Source organism: Knufia obscura (assembly GCF_036327395.1).
Source record: "Knufia obscura strain CCFEE 5817 isolate CBS 148926 chromosome Unknown scaffold_13, whole genome shotgun sequence".
NCBI classification, from domain to species: Eukaryota; Fungi; Ascomycota; class Eurotiomycetes; order Chaetothyriales; family Trichomeriaceae; genus Knufia; species Knufia obscura.
Window position 1 is genome coordinate 597072 of NW_027042699.1, and position 11852 is coordinate 608923.

General features: G+C 50.9%; 4 protein-coding genes across 4 annotated transcripts; 3 read left to right on the plus strand and 1 right to left on the minus strand.

The window, feature by feature from the left end:
- Positions 1–1665: 1665 nt before the first annotated feature.
- Positions 1666–3097, minus strand: DAO1 (D-amino acid oxidase; the record flags this gene model as incomplete). Its single annotated transcript, XM_064877775.1, has 7 exons — positions 1666–1770; positions 1821–2432; positions 2486–2589; positions 2635–2738; positions 2789–2912; positions 2962–2975; positions 3069–3097. The coding sequence occupies 7 exons, from the start codon at positions 3095–3097 to the stop codon at positions 1666–1668; spliced, it is 1092 nt and encodes a 363-aa protein (XP_064726500.1).
- An 824-nt stretch (positions 3098–3921) lies between these two features.
- On the plus strand, positions 3922–6069 carry PMZ80_009381 (uncharacterized protein; the record flags this gene model as incomplete). Its single annotated transcript, XM_064877776.1, has 3 exons — positions 3922–4033; positions 4092–5101; positions 5929–6069. 3 exons carry the CDS (start codon positions 3922–3924, stop codon positions 6067–6069), a joined length of 1263 nt encoding a protein of 420 aa, XP_064726501.1.
- A 2013-nt stretch (positions 6070–8082) lies between these two features.
- On the plus strand, positions 8083–9546 carry SFU1 (GATA type transcriptional activator of nitrogen-regulated proteins; the record flags this gene model as incomplete). The annotated part of the gene is made up of 2 exons (XM_064877777.1): positions 8083–8372; positions 8430–9546. The coding sequence occupies 2 exons, from the start codon at positions 8083–8085 to the stop codon at positions 9544–9546; spliced, it is 1407 nt and encodes a 468-aa protein (XP_064726502.1).
- Positions 9547–10679: 1133 nt separating this feature from the next.
- Positions 10680–11473, plus strand: PMZ80_009383 (uncharacterized protein; the record flags this gene model as incomplete). Its single annotated transcript, XM_064877778.1, has 2 exons — positions 10680–10856; positions 10988–11473. 2 exons carry the CDS (start codon positions 10680–10682, stop codon positions 11471–11473), a joined length of 663 nt encoding a protein of 220 aa, XP_064726503.1.
- Between the last annotated feature and the right edge of the window lie 379 nt (positions 11474–11852).

Sequence of the window (11852 nt, forward strand, 5' to 3'; positions counted from 1 at the left end):
AAAAGTGGGGAGTGGCTGTCGGTATGCAGGGAAGCTTTTGAGTCTGAGTTGTGCTCGCAGTGCTTGCGGCGAATGTGGTTGTTGGCAAGAATGGTAACGAACGTGGTTGACAGGCCTCAACTCGCGTGCATGCAGATTAACAACGTGCAGCTCAGTGGCGCGGATGTCGGATGGCGAATCTTCTTGTATGAGACAGATCAGGAAGAGAAGTTGGAACAGAGCAAGGGAGCTGTTTTGGAAAATGAAGGGTTCAGGGTTTGGTTGACCAGCCCGTCTGGCGAATCGAAGAGATCGAGATTTCCAGTATGATGTAGGTCCGAATGGCAATCAGTGCGACAAATCGATGTTGTTTTGCGCTGCCCTGCAACGAAATGGATGTGATCTTCAATATGCTGTAATGGCTAACGTACATACAAGTACAACATGCTGTCCTGCAGGTCTTCTGACCTCTGATCAAATGCAGTAATAAGGCGTTGACACAATACGATCGTGGATGCAGGTGGCCTGGGGAGTTATCCACGGTTACCCTGATCAAGAACATTTAAGATACTGGGGTCATCATCAGCGTTGACCTCTGGGCTTTCTGCAGCAATCGCAAGCCCGGCATGTGCTCCTCCTATGGGTCCTTGGGAGGGGTTCTTGTGCCACTGACATGCTTGTGGGCGAACGCGGATGCTGATTGGGCAGCATCCAATTCCGAAGATGACCACTAAAAGGCCTCGAAGCATACAACTTCTTACGAACTGATCAAGCACATGATTACCAGCGTCATGGTTGCAATCTTCCCAGATTGCTCTGCACACATACACGCGCTTGTTCGTGCTCATGAGCGTCTTGAGACTTCTGATCAATGAAGAGCTCCGAGCTGAGCACCCTAGACCTTTCGCTCGCCTACATCTACTAGCACGAAGCGTCCGCCGGGAGTGCAAGTGTATCCCTTCGTTCGGGTTACTCAATGCCACAGGAAATCTCCGACTGGTAACCTGGTCTGTGCTATCAAGCAATACCCGTGCTCGGATCGTCTTAGTGCCAACGTTTTCCGGCACTCATGCTCTGGCATGCAACGGGCGGGAATAGTAGTAATCTTAGACGAGCTTTTCCGAGAGCTCTGATGTTTTCTTCATCTTGGTGAAGGACGAAACGAGCCCCGTTGAAGAGTGGAGGCAAACGCAATTTCAGCAAGATGGTATAGATCGAAAGTGTACTTTTAAGGCAATTCAAATTGTCGCACCTCGGGAGCTGTTTGCTGTGCACTTCAGTATTTACACAGTACGGCAGTCAGCTACAGCCGTCACCTAGGAGAACATTGTCCCTACTATGACTGTGATCCGGGGAACAGTCGCAGCTGCATTCGATAGCTGCCCTTTAGCGACAAAGTGCTTACAAGAGGCACAGTCCTCGTTTGTTTATGTACAGAGTACTCGTGAGCCACGTGGCCGTTGCAGATCTTCTCATAGCGAACACGAGCACATTCCCGCTGGTGGCTGAGGGCATGGTTCCGGGTGTGCGCCAAGCATGGCACCTTCCGAGAACCAGAAAGCCGATGTGATTCGTTGGCTTTTGAGATGAAGCTGGACCTCACAGCTCTGTTCAGCAACCGCTGTCATGGATTCAGAAATCCAGATTTCGTAGGATGTCGTATCTAGGTGGACGGCCATGAAATCCTTACAGTCGAGCTCTGTCCGTCAACGCCTCTTCGACCAATTTGAATGCCGCCTGTGCACATCCATAAGAGCTTTGATATCCTGCGCCAGCATGGCCATAGTTGTGCTATTGTGAGATCGGTTAGCAGTGTTTAACACGGAGAGTAAGTTGCTTACCACAACCCAAATCCCATTGACCTTTTCTTTCTCAATTCTCGCCCCGCCTTCACGGCATGGCCTCAAGCCGACTCCATGTCGAACAACGTCGAGGTGCTCGATGCCTTTGCCATTTGTTAACTTTGGACACATGTCGACACATCGCTTCATGATTCTGATGGCCAGGCTCGGATCGTGTTGCGACTCCCAGTTGCCTTTCTGATAGCATCCTCCAAGAACTGTCCCACCTCCCGCAGCTCGTGTCATGATGTACATCACCTCCTCTGAGCCATCGTCCGTACCGGAAATGCTATACATCTTATCTGCCTCGTTTCGCACAAGGACTATCTGACCTCTCGCAGGGTACATCAGCTTGTCTTCAACGCCTCCGAGCTTGTGTGACGCCAGCCCTGTGCAGTTAAGAATGAGATCAGCAGCCTGGCCGGAATGGTGGACTCCCGGGCTGGCAGCGTCCGCAATGTGTTTCAGTATTGCTCTCTTGAAGACCACACCATTCTTCAAACATTGCGACACCAGCCATGGCAGGTAGATGGCTGTATTTATGCATACAGACGTGAATGATGTAGCGTTATCGACGCCCTCCTTAAGGTCTGATTTCGGAATTTCCTTGAACTATTGGCAGTGTAAGTGTCTATGTTGCGGCGGGAATGAACATGAGAACCTACGTCAGAAAAAAGCGACTTGAACCATGGGTCTGGTGACAAGAGGTCCGCGAACCATGTCGCTGTAGCAGTTCCGAGATCTTTCTTCCGGTTGTGAATCTCCGTGCCTGTGCCTCTTTAGCCATGAAGAAAGAAGTCCTTCATTCACTGACCTTGAAACCATACTCCAGATTCTGGTTGATTTCTGGCCAGATCTTCTAAAGGAGGCCAGGTATTCTTGTCCCATTCAGCTGCAGGTGTGTTCCTCACTGACACGCTGAGTACCTCATTTTAGCAAGCCCCCCTTTCCCCAATATTAGAACTTACGGCATGAAGTTTGCGCCAGCCCACGGAGAAGCATATTCGATATCATAGTCTCCTGGCATGTGTTTCGCAACCACCGTCACTTGGTAGCGCTCCGTCCTCGAGAGGAGAAGTGCAGTCGTAAGCCCTGATCGGTAAGGCTCTGTTACAACTCATTCAGCCAGGTCATGTCTTACCTGCCACTCCCGCGCTGTAGTCAGTCAGTCTTCATGCACTTCTTCTATGACTCAAGTGACGCCGATGAGCCAGAAGGCAAACAGGCAGTGAAATAGTATGTACCCACCCTACTACCACTATCTTCTTCTGAGCCATGGTTTGGATGGTGTACCGTGCTTTGCGTACTCACAATACTCGAGTCTTTCGTTCGTCAACTCCTGCAGGTCCTCGAGCTGAAGGTAACCACGAGAATCGAGACTTGCGTGCTGAACTTTAAGAAGCTATATATTGCCAGCGAGATCCTGTGCGACGCCTTTCCACATCACACCCGGTAACAGATCTGATACCGAATCTACAAAACACAATCAGGAACACAGTGGGGAGCAAACGATTGCACCTTCAAAGCCGCTTCGGAGATCACCAACAGCAGCTGTTCGGAAGAGCATAATCGGACCACCAAAACAGTACGAGTATAGTACAGCATATTCCACACAGGTAAGCATTATTGATTGCATTTCTTTATCGAAGCTTTTAGTAAGGAGCTCATGTCTATCTGTACCTGCGCTTGAAGCTGGAGCCAAGTCTCCAAATAAAACCATGTCGTCAGTGGCATGTTCGGCAGCTTGGGCAAAAGTATCGGTGTGGCGGCCTCCGAAGTTGGACCCTCGCAGGCGACTAGCGGTGGCTTCCTCAGGGCACGCAAGAGTAACCCTTACGGTGAAGAAAGCTACCAACAGCAGAGCACACGCGCCTGAATTGCCCACAAGACCATACTCCGCATCATCGTTCTCTGCAAGGCCTTCCTCGTGTGGCCGTCACGGAGCTTAGGCTACAGATTCATCCTGACTGGGTGTCTTTGTGTCGTTGTCACTTGCATTTGTCCATTACCTCTTTCTCTATCCACATGATGATGCTCTCTTAAAGCTGCAAACTCGTTCACAATTGCTGCGGATGGTCTTTTCAATGGATTCATCGCAACAATGGCTAACCATGCTGCCTCTCTGCAGCTTCCAATCATGGTGCGGCAACCAAGAATGGTCTGGCCAGGTCTGAATAAGGAAGGACTTCATCACAAATCAATAACAGGAGATGGTAAGTCATGTCTTCACTTCGTAATGTAAATGAAGCAAGTCGTTGACCGAATGTTTAGGGAATTGCCTCTTTGCATCCCTTTCGGACCAGCTTTACGGGAGTCCAACTCGTCATGGGGAGATCCGAGCCACTATCGTCGAGCACATGCGAACCTTTCGACCCCTCTATGAAGGCTTTGTACACGCCAATGATGTAGTACAGAAACGTGCAACACGTGCAACAACCGAAGCCATCCGTAAACACATGGAGGAAGACACGTACGAGGGCTATCTCGAAGCCATGTCACGCTCTGGCACCTATGGAGGTCAGCCTGAGTTGCTGGCCTTCGTGAGAACCTACGATCAGGACGTGACGGTGCATCTACCACCGTCTATGGGCTGGGACACACCGACTTTACCCTACACGAATGAGGAAAGACCCAATGAGGCACAGGTGAAGGCTCCTCTCCACATCTGCTACGGTGGTGATGAAGACAAGAATCCACACTATGACTCTTCACAACGGAGTGGTCTAGACAACCACAACAGACCATTTACAACCAGGCCCAAACCACAAAGTTCTCCGAACAATCAAGCAGTCCAGCAGAACAGCACACTAAACACTCGTGCTATGAGAAACCTCAAGTCCGATCCGAGCAAAGACATGATGCATGAACTAGTCACAAGAGGGAGCAAAGACCTAAGAAGCAGCTTCGATGACCAAAGAGCCAGGAGCCCCTCAGTCACATCATCACACTATAGCACAAGCTCGAAAAGATCGTTCGAAGATGACGACGGTCAGCCTCGGGCGAAGAGGACAGATCGGAAACGGCGGAGTCTCAGAACTCGTGCAGCAACAAGGCAGCTCAGCGGTTCTCCAAGCCTTGCAATTCCCGCTAGCACCAGTCAACCTACCTCATCAGGACCCCCAACGCCAACGAGCAGTCAAGACACAGATTCGTCTGATCAGGGTGAGCGTACCCGAGAAAGCACGTTCGAGAGTGCAGCCTCTTCACCACGAGAAGTCATTAACCTCGTCGACGATGATTATGATTGTCGTGATGCCTCCATCCGATCTCAGGGCGCGACCGTACGCAAACAGATGTCAACCCCTTTGAGACACGACATCGCGTCCGACATTCCTACCATCATAACAGAGCAGTCACGGTCAGCGATACGAACATAGCATTACTCGGCGTTCAGGATATTTGGGTGGGTGGAGTTTATGGATACTATTTCTTGAATTTGATTATGCATAGCGGCAAGCACTGGAGGCACAAGATACCCATAGCATGGTTGCATAGAATGGGCGGACGACAGGTATAGAGTACTAGGAATGAGCCACGCGACACATCGGCCTGTCAGATATACCATCTAGATATCCGGACAGAAACATCTATAGCTAGCAGCTGAGGATGAACAGATCAAAAGTATCGCTTCACTCTTTAGAGCTTTAGCATCTGGAAGTTAACTCGTCTGAGTGACAGTTGTCCTGTGAATTGCACCAGTGCCCGTCTTCTATTACCCTTCGAAAGCACTTCTGGCAATTATCTTGCTAGTCGCACTGTCTGGAAAGCAATTGCCGCATTGTATCGAACCTGAGCACCAGTGAGCTTTCTCCACCACAAATCTGCTGTGGATCAAGCGTCAGGAGAAGCTCTCAACCCTTGGCGTAGCAGTGATGCAATTTCAGGGCTTGAACTTGGCTCCCGAAACGTGGCTAGGAGATCAAGCAGTTTGTTGACCTGCAATTATTGCTGTCTGCCTGCTTCGATTTACCAACTCAAACCAACACAGCAGACACGCTCATCGACGTCTGGATCCTCCTCGTAATTAGTACTCGAGTTCGCATTTACAAGGGAAACCCCTTCGCTTGACCCCGTAATTGTCTCGATTTGCGCACGAACTTCATCCTAGCAACCAGCGATTGCCTTTCCTTCGAACTCGAATACCGACAAGATGGACTTCTCAAACATTTTGTATGGACACACCCAAGTGAAAACTAGTTCCATGGCGGGCGCGATGGCGCGGAGAAAGACCGAGCCTCTAGCAGATTAAATGAAGAGCTGTGAGCTGACATGTTATTCATAGTCGACTAGTGAATCTGGCCGTTGGCGGCATCATGCTCCTTGGAGGTATGTCGAGCAATGCCATCCGGGATCTGAAGGACAGCGGCTAACTCAGGCGCAGGCATAAGTCAATTCATTAACTCGACGAGTCTATTGTGAGCCTCTACCACCATACTCGAGCCCTGCGCTGCAAGAGAAACAGGGGACTAATCAGCTCTCGAATAGCCGCGATATCATCATCGGTGTCTACGTATGCATCTTCGGTCTAGGTACGAACACGCGAAAGAGCTCGGAAGGAACACGACTAACGATTGCGCAGCCGTGGGTGGACTGGAGCTACTACCACAAGTACCTCCATACGTCCCGAAATACGCCAGCTTTCTGTTCTCATTTCTTGGACGAGGTGTTTGTAAGTTATACTGTGGAATGTGCGAGGGCGGTACACGGACAAAACTGATATTTCGACAGTCTACATCTTCGTTGGTTGCATTATTCTGGCTGGAGGCTGGTTGCGCATCGTCGCGGGTACCATTGTTGGATTGATTGGTCTGGGGTACTGCGCTCTTGAGTTTGCACCACAGATTGAGCCTCCGTCTAACATGAGGGATGCTGATGCTGGATGGGGCGCTGAGCAAGTCTAAAGTCACAGGTTAAAGAGACTGAAACTCTCCGAGTACTTGCTCGAACTGTATTGTGTAATGTATGAATAGGGGGAGCAGTCTACGTTGGCATTTTGTGTTTCGAGCACGTGGATATCCGAAGTACACTCAGGACCTATCAGTCGACAGCGATTCATACAAGCGCTGGTCGCGTCAGATTGTGGCCAGCGACGGCAAGAGGGAGCATATATTGTGAGAGGAGAACATGACTTTCGCACTTTGAGGCTCATGAGCTTCAAGTTCCTGGCCCATGCGCGCTAGCGTGTGTATAAAATGTTTGGAAGAACAATACCATACCGCAATGGTGTCAACCTCATCAAGCCCTACCTTTGTCATTTCATGTTGCTGTATTTGCCTGATTGCCGCTTATGTTCCGCTACTTGCCACCGACACGATACACAGAGACAACGATCAACCACCCTTGGCGTCGACGTCGCATCCACGGGGATGTCTCTGATTGGGTTTTGACACGGACGTAGAATAAAAGAGTCCAGAGACCCGGCCAACAGCTACAGCCAGCGCCACGAGCCCGATTGCGGGAGGAGGAGGCAGGAATATGTATCTCTCTTTCCTGCTTCTGGCGTCTCACCCGAGCATCCATTCGATGCGAAGCCAGGTCGACAGATCATCTCAGGTAGGTAAGCCTCATACGGCGGAGGAGAAAACCCTCGTATGCCGCGAAGAATAAGCCGTAACGCCTACTGACTTTCGAGACAAGTTTATGGGATGAGACATGAAGCAAGGTAGCATCTGCAGTGGAATATTCCCTTAGTAATGATAACAAATTTCGATCTTCTCTGATGCCTCCCGTCTGTACTACATGTCGCCGAGCTCGAATGATTGGTTCAAGTACATCGAGGCGTTTACTTCTTAGCACGTGGGTACAGATGTGCCTGGACCCCAGGCCACTAAGCACTGAGCCAATCAACGCCACGATGATTGTCAGACCTTGAAAGTGACGGAAGTCAACAGCCTTTTTGGCTGGCATCGTGTCCATATTGTTCCCCGGACTTGGTGGTTGTCGTTCTTCAAATCACCAATTCTCATTTTCAACACCTGGTATAGCGACAGCACTCTTCCTCACTCTGCCGAACTAGTTCCCTGCGCCTTCAACACCTTTCATAACCGACGACCTGCCCGTTCGAACTCGGTTCCTGTTATTAGGCGTCAGGAATAAGACGCACCCCATCGTAGGCCATTTGCTTGTTCTTCTGTGCCCTTCGGTCGAAGTCGGTGTATCGGATTCCTTGAACTCGCTGCTTCGAACGTCTCACGCCGACTGGGCCGCGCTACTGGACATGTATTCTGACCGATAATAACATTCACTCCCCTCCCATTCAGATATGTTGGCCGTCTACCCACCTATGGCTTCTCATCCGCCGTCGCGAATATATCACGCCAACGGCCCCAATCTGCTACGTCAGCCGTCAGCAGAGGACATAGACGCAGCGCACCAGTTGATTTCGTCCGCCAGAGGAGAACGAATGGGAACACAAATCACTCCACAAATTCACCGTACAAGCACACCGACACAACAACCAGGTCCAGATACAGCCACCTTCGGCGAAGACAGTATTGAGCAGGAGTCGCCGCAACTACCCGACGAGACGCAGCAGCTCGGCCAGGTCTGTAGGTAAGTGCTTCGCGTGCTCTGCCTTCGAATAGCGCGTACGATACTAACGTTCTGTAGCAATTGTGGCACAACCAGAACACCATTATGGCGACGATCGCCACAAGGCAATGTGATTTGCAATGCTTGTGGTCTATACCAGAAAACGAGGAACGCGCCCAGGCCGAACAACTTCAAGCGCACAGGCACCCCCAAGCAAAAGAGCCCGCGACCGAGGACGGTAGACATCGCAGCTGCACGGAACCCGACGCCACAGTCTTCCACATCTCAGAAAATTCCTTACCGGGAGCCCGAGCATGTACCAGGATCGTGTCCGGGTGGAGGTCAATGTAATGGCGCCGGAGGCGCAGAAGGATGTGGTGGATGTCCGGCCTTCAACAACCGTATGACCCGAATTGCACCAACCTCTGCGCCGAAATCGAGACGGGAGCAAGCTGTTGCAACCGATGATGAGATGGGAGGCATGTCTGCAAGCGATCATGGGAGTCCTGCATCCACCAACGATGCAGAGTTTGGGTCCACAATCTCAGCGCCTGCGGCGTCTGGTTCGACCATGATTGTGGCATGCAAGAACTGCGGTACAACTGTGACACCCTTGTGGAGGAGAGATGAGCAGGGCCATCCAATATGCAACGCCTGCGGGTTATACCACAAGTTGCATGGCTCACATAGACCTGTCCAGATGAAGAAGGCGACCATAAAGAGGAGGAAACGAGTCGTGCCTGCATCGGGCGAAGGAGATACTCCATCCGGCGCCAGCCATACATCTGTTTCGCCTGACCCGCAGGCCGATGCGATGGATATGACCTCTGAGCCTTCACAAGCCAAGCGCATTCGATTGCCTCCGATTGTGGATTTTACTGGATTCCGACCAGATGGAACAGCTCGGACCACGACGGACCCAAGCGCATATAAAGATGCTGGTGGAGGTATGAGACGTTCGCCTGCTATGCATCCATCCCAGGGCTATGCAATGCATCCGGAAGCTCCTCATCCATTGGCGCACCCTGGGCGTCTGGATCCAGCACAGCAATCGTACGCTTCGTCTCCATCTTTCACCGCACAAGATGAAGACGGAAGACGAAACGAACGATTAGCTCTGCTGATGAGAGAAGCCGAGCAAATGCGAGCTGCTCTCAGAGCTAAGGAAAGGGAAATCGATGCCCTCGAGCGATGAATTACGATACGTCATCTTAACGATGAGGCTGAATTGACGATGTGACGCGAATCCTTTCTAGCAAGGCGCTGGCGGCATGGTGCTTTTTGCATATAGCATCCAGGAAATTCGGAGGAACGGGGCATTCACCTTATTCTATAGTGAGTGCGGAGAGGCTTAATCTGATCGTCGTTCTTCACAAACACATGTTACGTCTTCACTGCATGATTTTCCACATGTTCTTGCTTGGCGAGGGTTCCTAGCGAATGATGGCAGTTCGGCATTAGCGTAGCCGAATCTCGAGCGCAGAACAGAGGTTGACTTTCTGCTTGGGAATCGTAGTCGACTTATTGTTGTACTACAGGACTCGGGTGTGCATGAGTTCATACGCGATGATCGGTCTCACCTAAAGACACAAAGTTCGTATCATTTGCTTGCACGATCTGCGAGTACTTTTGTGAGGGGAGGCAATCGGCAGGTCGATTTGGGCTTTTCCACGTGTTACGGTTAAATCTTGAACCTTTATCATATAAAGATTTTGTGGCAGTATCCTTCGGTTTGTCACATCTACTAAAATGGTCTATTAGCTCAGACAATAAGAGGGCACGATATTGTCCATACGCCAGACTCAGCCGAGGTATGCAATGCTATTATTGAGTAGCACCAGTACCTGAAGGCCTGTTTCGTGGCCGATGATCACAGCTTCAATGCGCTCAAATCTTTGATGCCTAGGGCACGAACGTCGGACAAAGGCGTGTGCTTATCGGCATCAACGGCTTACGCATAAAACCGTACGGCGGATGCCATGTGAAGACAACAGTTCATTGTTCCCATAGCATCGACGACATACCTAAGTTTCTACTAGTAACGAACATTGGAACAACGGGGCTCGAAGCACCTGACATATACGCGCAGACAGATTGCTTACAGGCAGGCACGATTGTGTACTAGCAAACTTGCTCTTCCAGTGTCCACTGAATAAATTGGTCGCTTCCGGCAACTGACCGGCAAATTAGTTTAAACCACCGACCGGCGTGCTCGTTGCTCAAGAGACTGCAGACTCTCGCAGAGAAGGCGACTAAACGATCTACGTGACACCAACATATCGGAGGCGATCCGCTATTCCTGAAGGCACACCTTCATTCCCAGTCAGAATGGCATCACTCCCTTCGAACGTCCATGTCTCGAAGCACCCATGTCTGATAGCCAAGCTATCTCAGCTGAGATCCAAATCAACCAACTCGAGGGACACACAACAGATTGTGCATGACATCTCGACGATATTAGGCATAGAAGCCCTTGCCAGTCTAGATACGATAGAGGAAAGCACGGTACGTCCCCTCTTTCCCTGCGTAAACGAAGGCATCACAGAAATCTCAACCACAATCCGTTGGCGTTCATCGAACTCCCTGAGAGATTCGGTCCTGATAATTAACCCAACCACTAACACAACCCCCTACAGGACGAAACCCCCCTCGGCTTTCAATACCCCCACACAACAATAAACACCACCACCCTAACCCTAATCCCCATCCTCCGCTCCGGCCTCTCAATGGTAGACCCCATCCAATCCCTCCTCCCCCACCCAATCCCAGTCCACCACCTGGGCCTCTACCGCGAGAAATCCACCCTCCAACCCGTAGAGTACTACAACAACCTCCCACAATCCCAATCCCAGCCTACCACCGCGATCCTAATCGACCCCGTCATCGCAACGGGCGGAACAGCCGTCGCCGCAATCCAGATACTGAGGGAGTGGGGCGTGAAGAAAGTCATTGTGATTAATGTTATCACCGCGGCTGAGGGGTTGAGGAGGGCGGCGGAGGAGTGGGGCGAGGGGACGGAGTTTTGGGTTGGGGGGGTGGATGGGGAGTTGACGGGGGGTGGGATGATTAAGCCGGGGGTTGGGGATATTGGGGATAGGCTGTATGGGACTATTGGGAAGTGAGTGGTTTTACGGTACGGACTTGTGGTGAGGAGGGTTGTGCTGGATTGGTGCTGTCTGAAAATCGTTCTAGTGGTAACGTTGATCAAGGCTGCTCTTTCATAGTCGTTGCCTCGCTATGTCGTCGAGGCAGAAATGCGTTATGTCTATTCATTAATGGAATCTCCTTCCAAGACCTGTTCGAATCCCGGAGCGCCACGTCCTCTTGTCGTCCCGCGGCACACGTAAGCATTGAAAAATGAAAGCAACGTACGTCCTTGTCCAACAAATAAATTTTACTATTAGCTTCCCTTTTCAGCCTACAGGGGCAGTCTATACGACAACGTTGACCTCGTCTATCATGTTCTGCCTGCGTCTTCCGCACAAGGACTTTTACGCTATA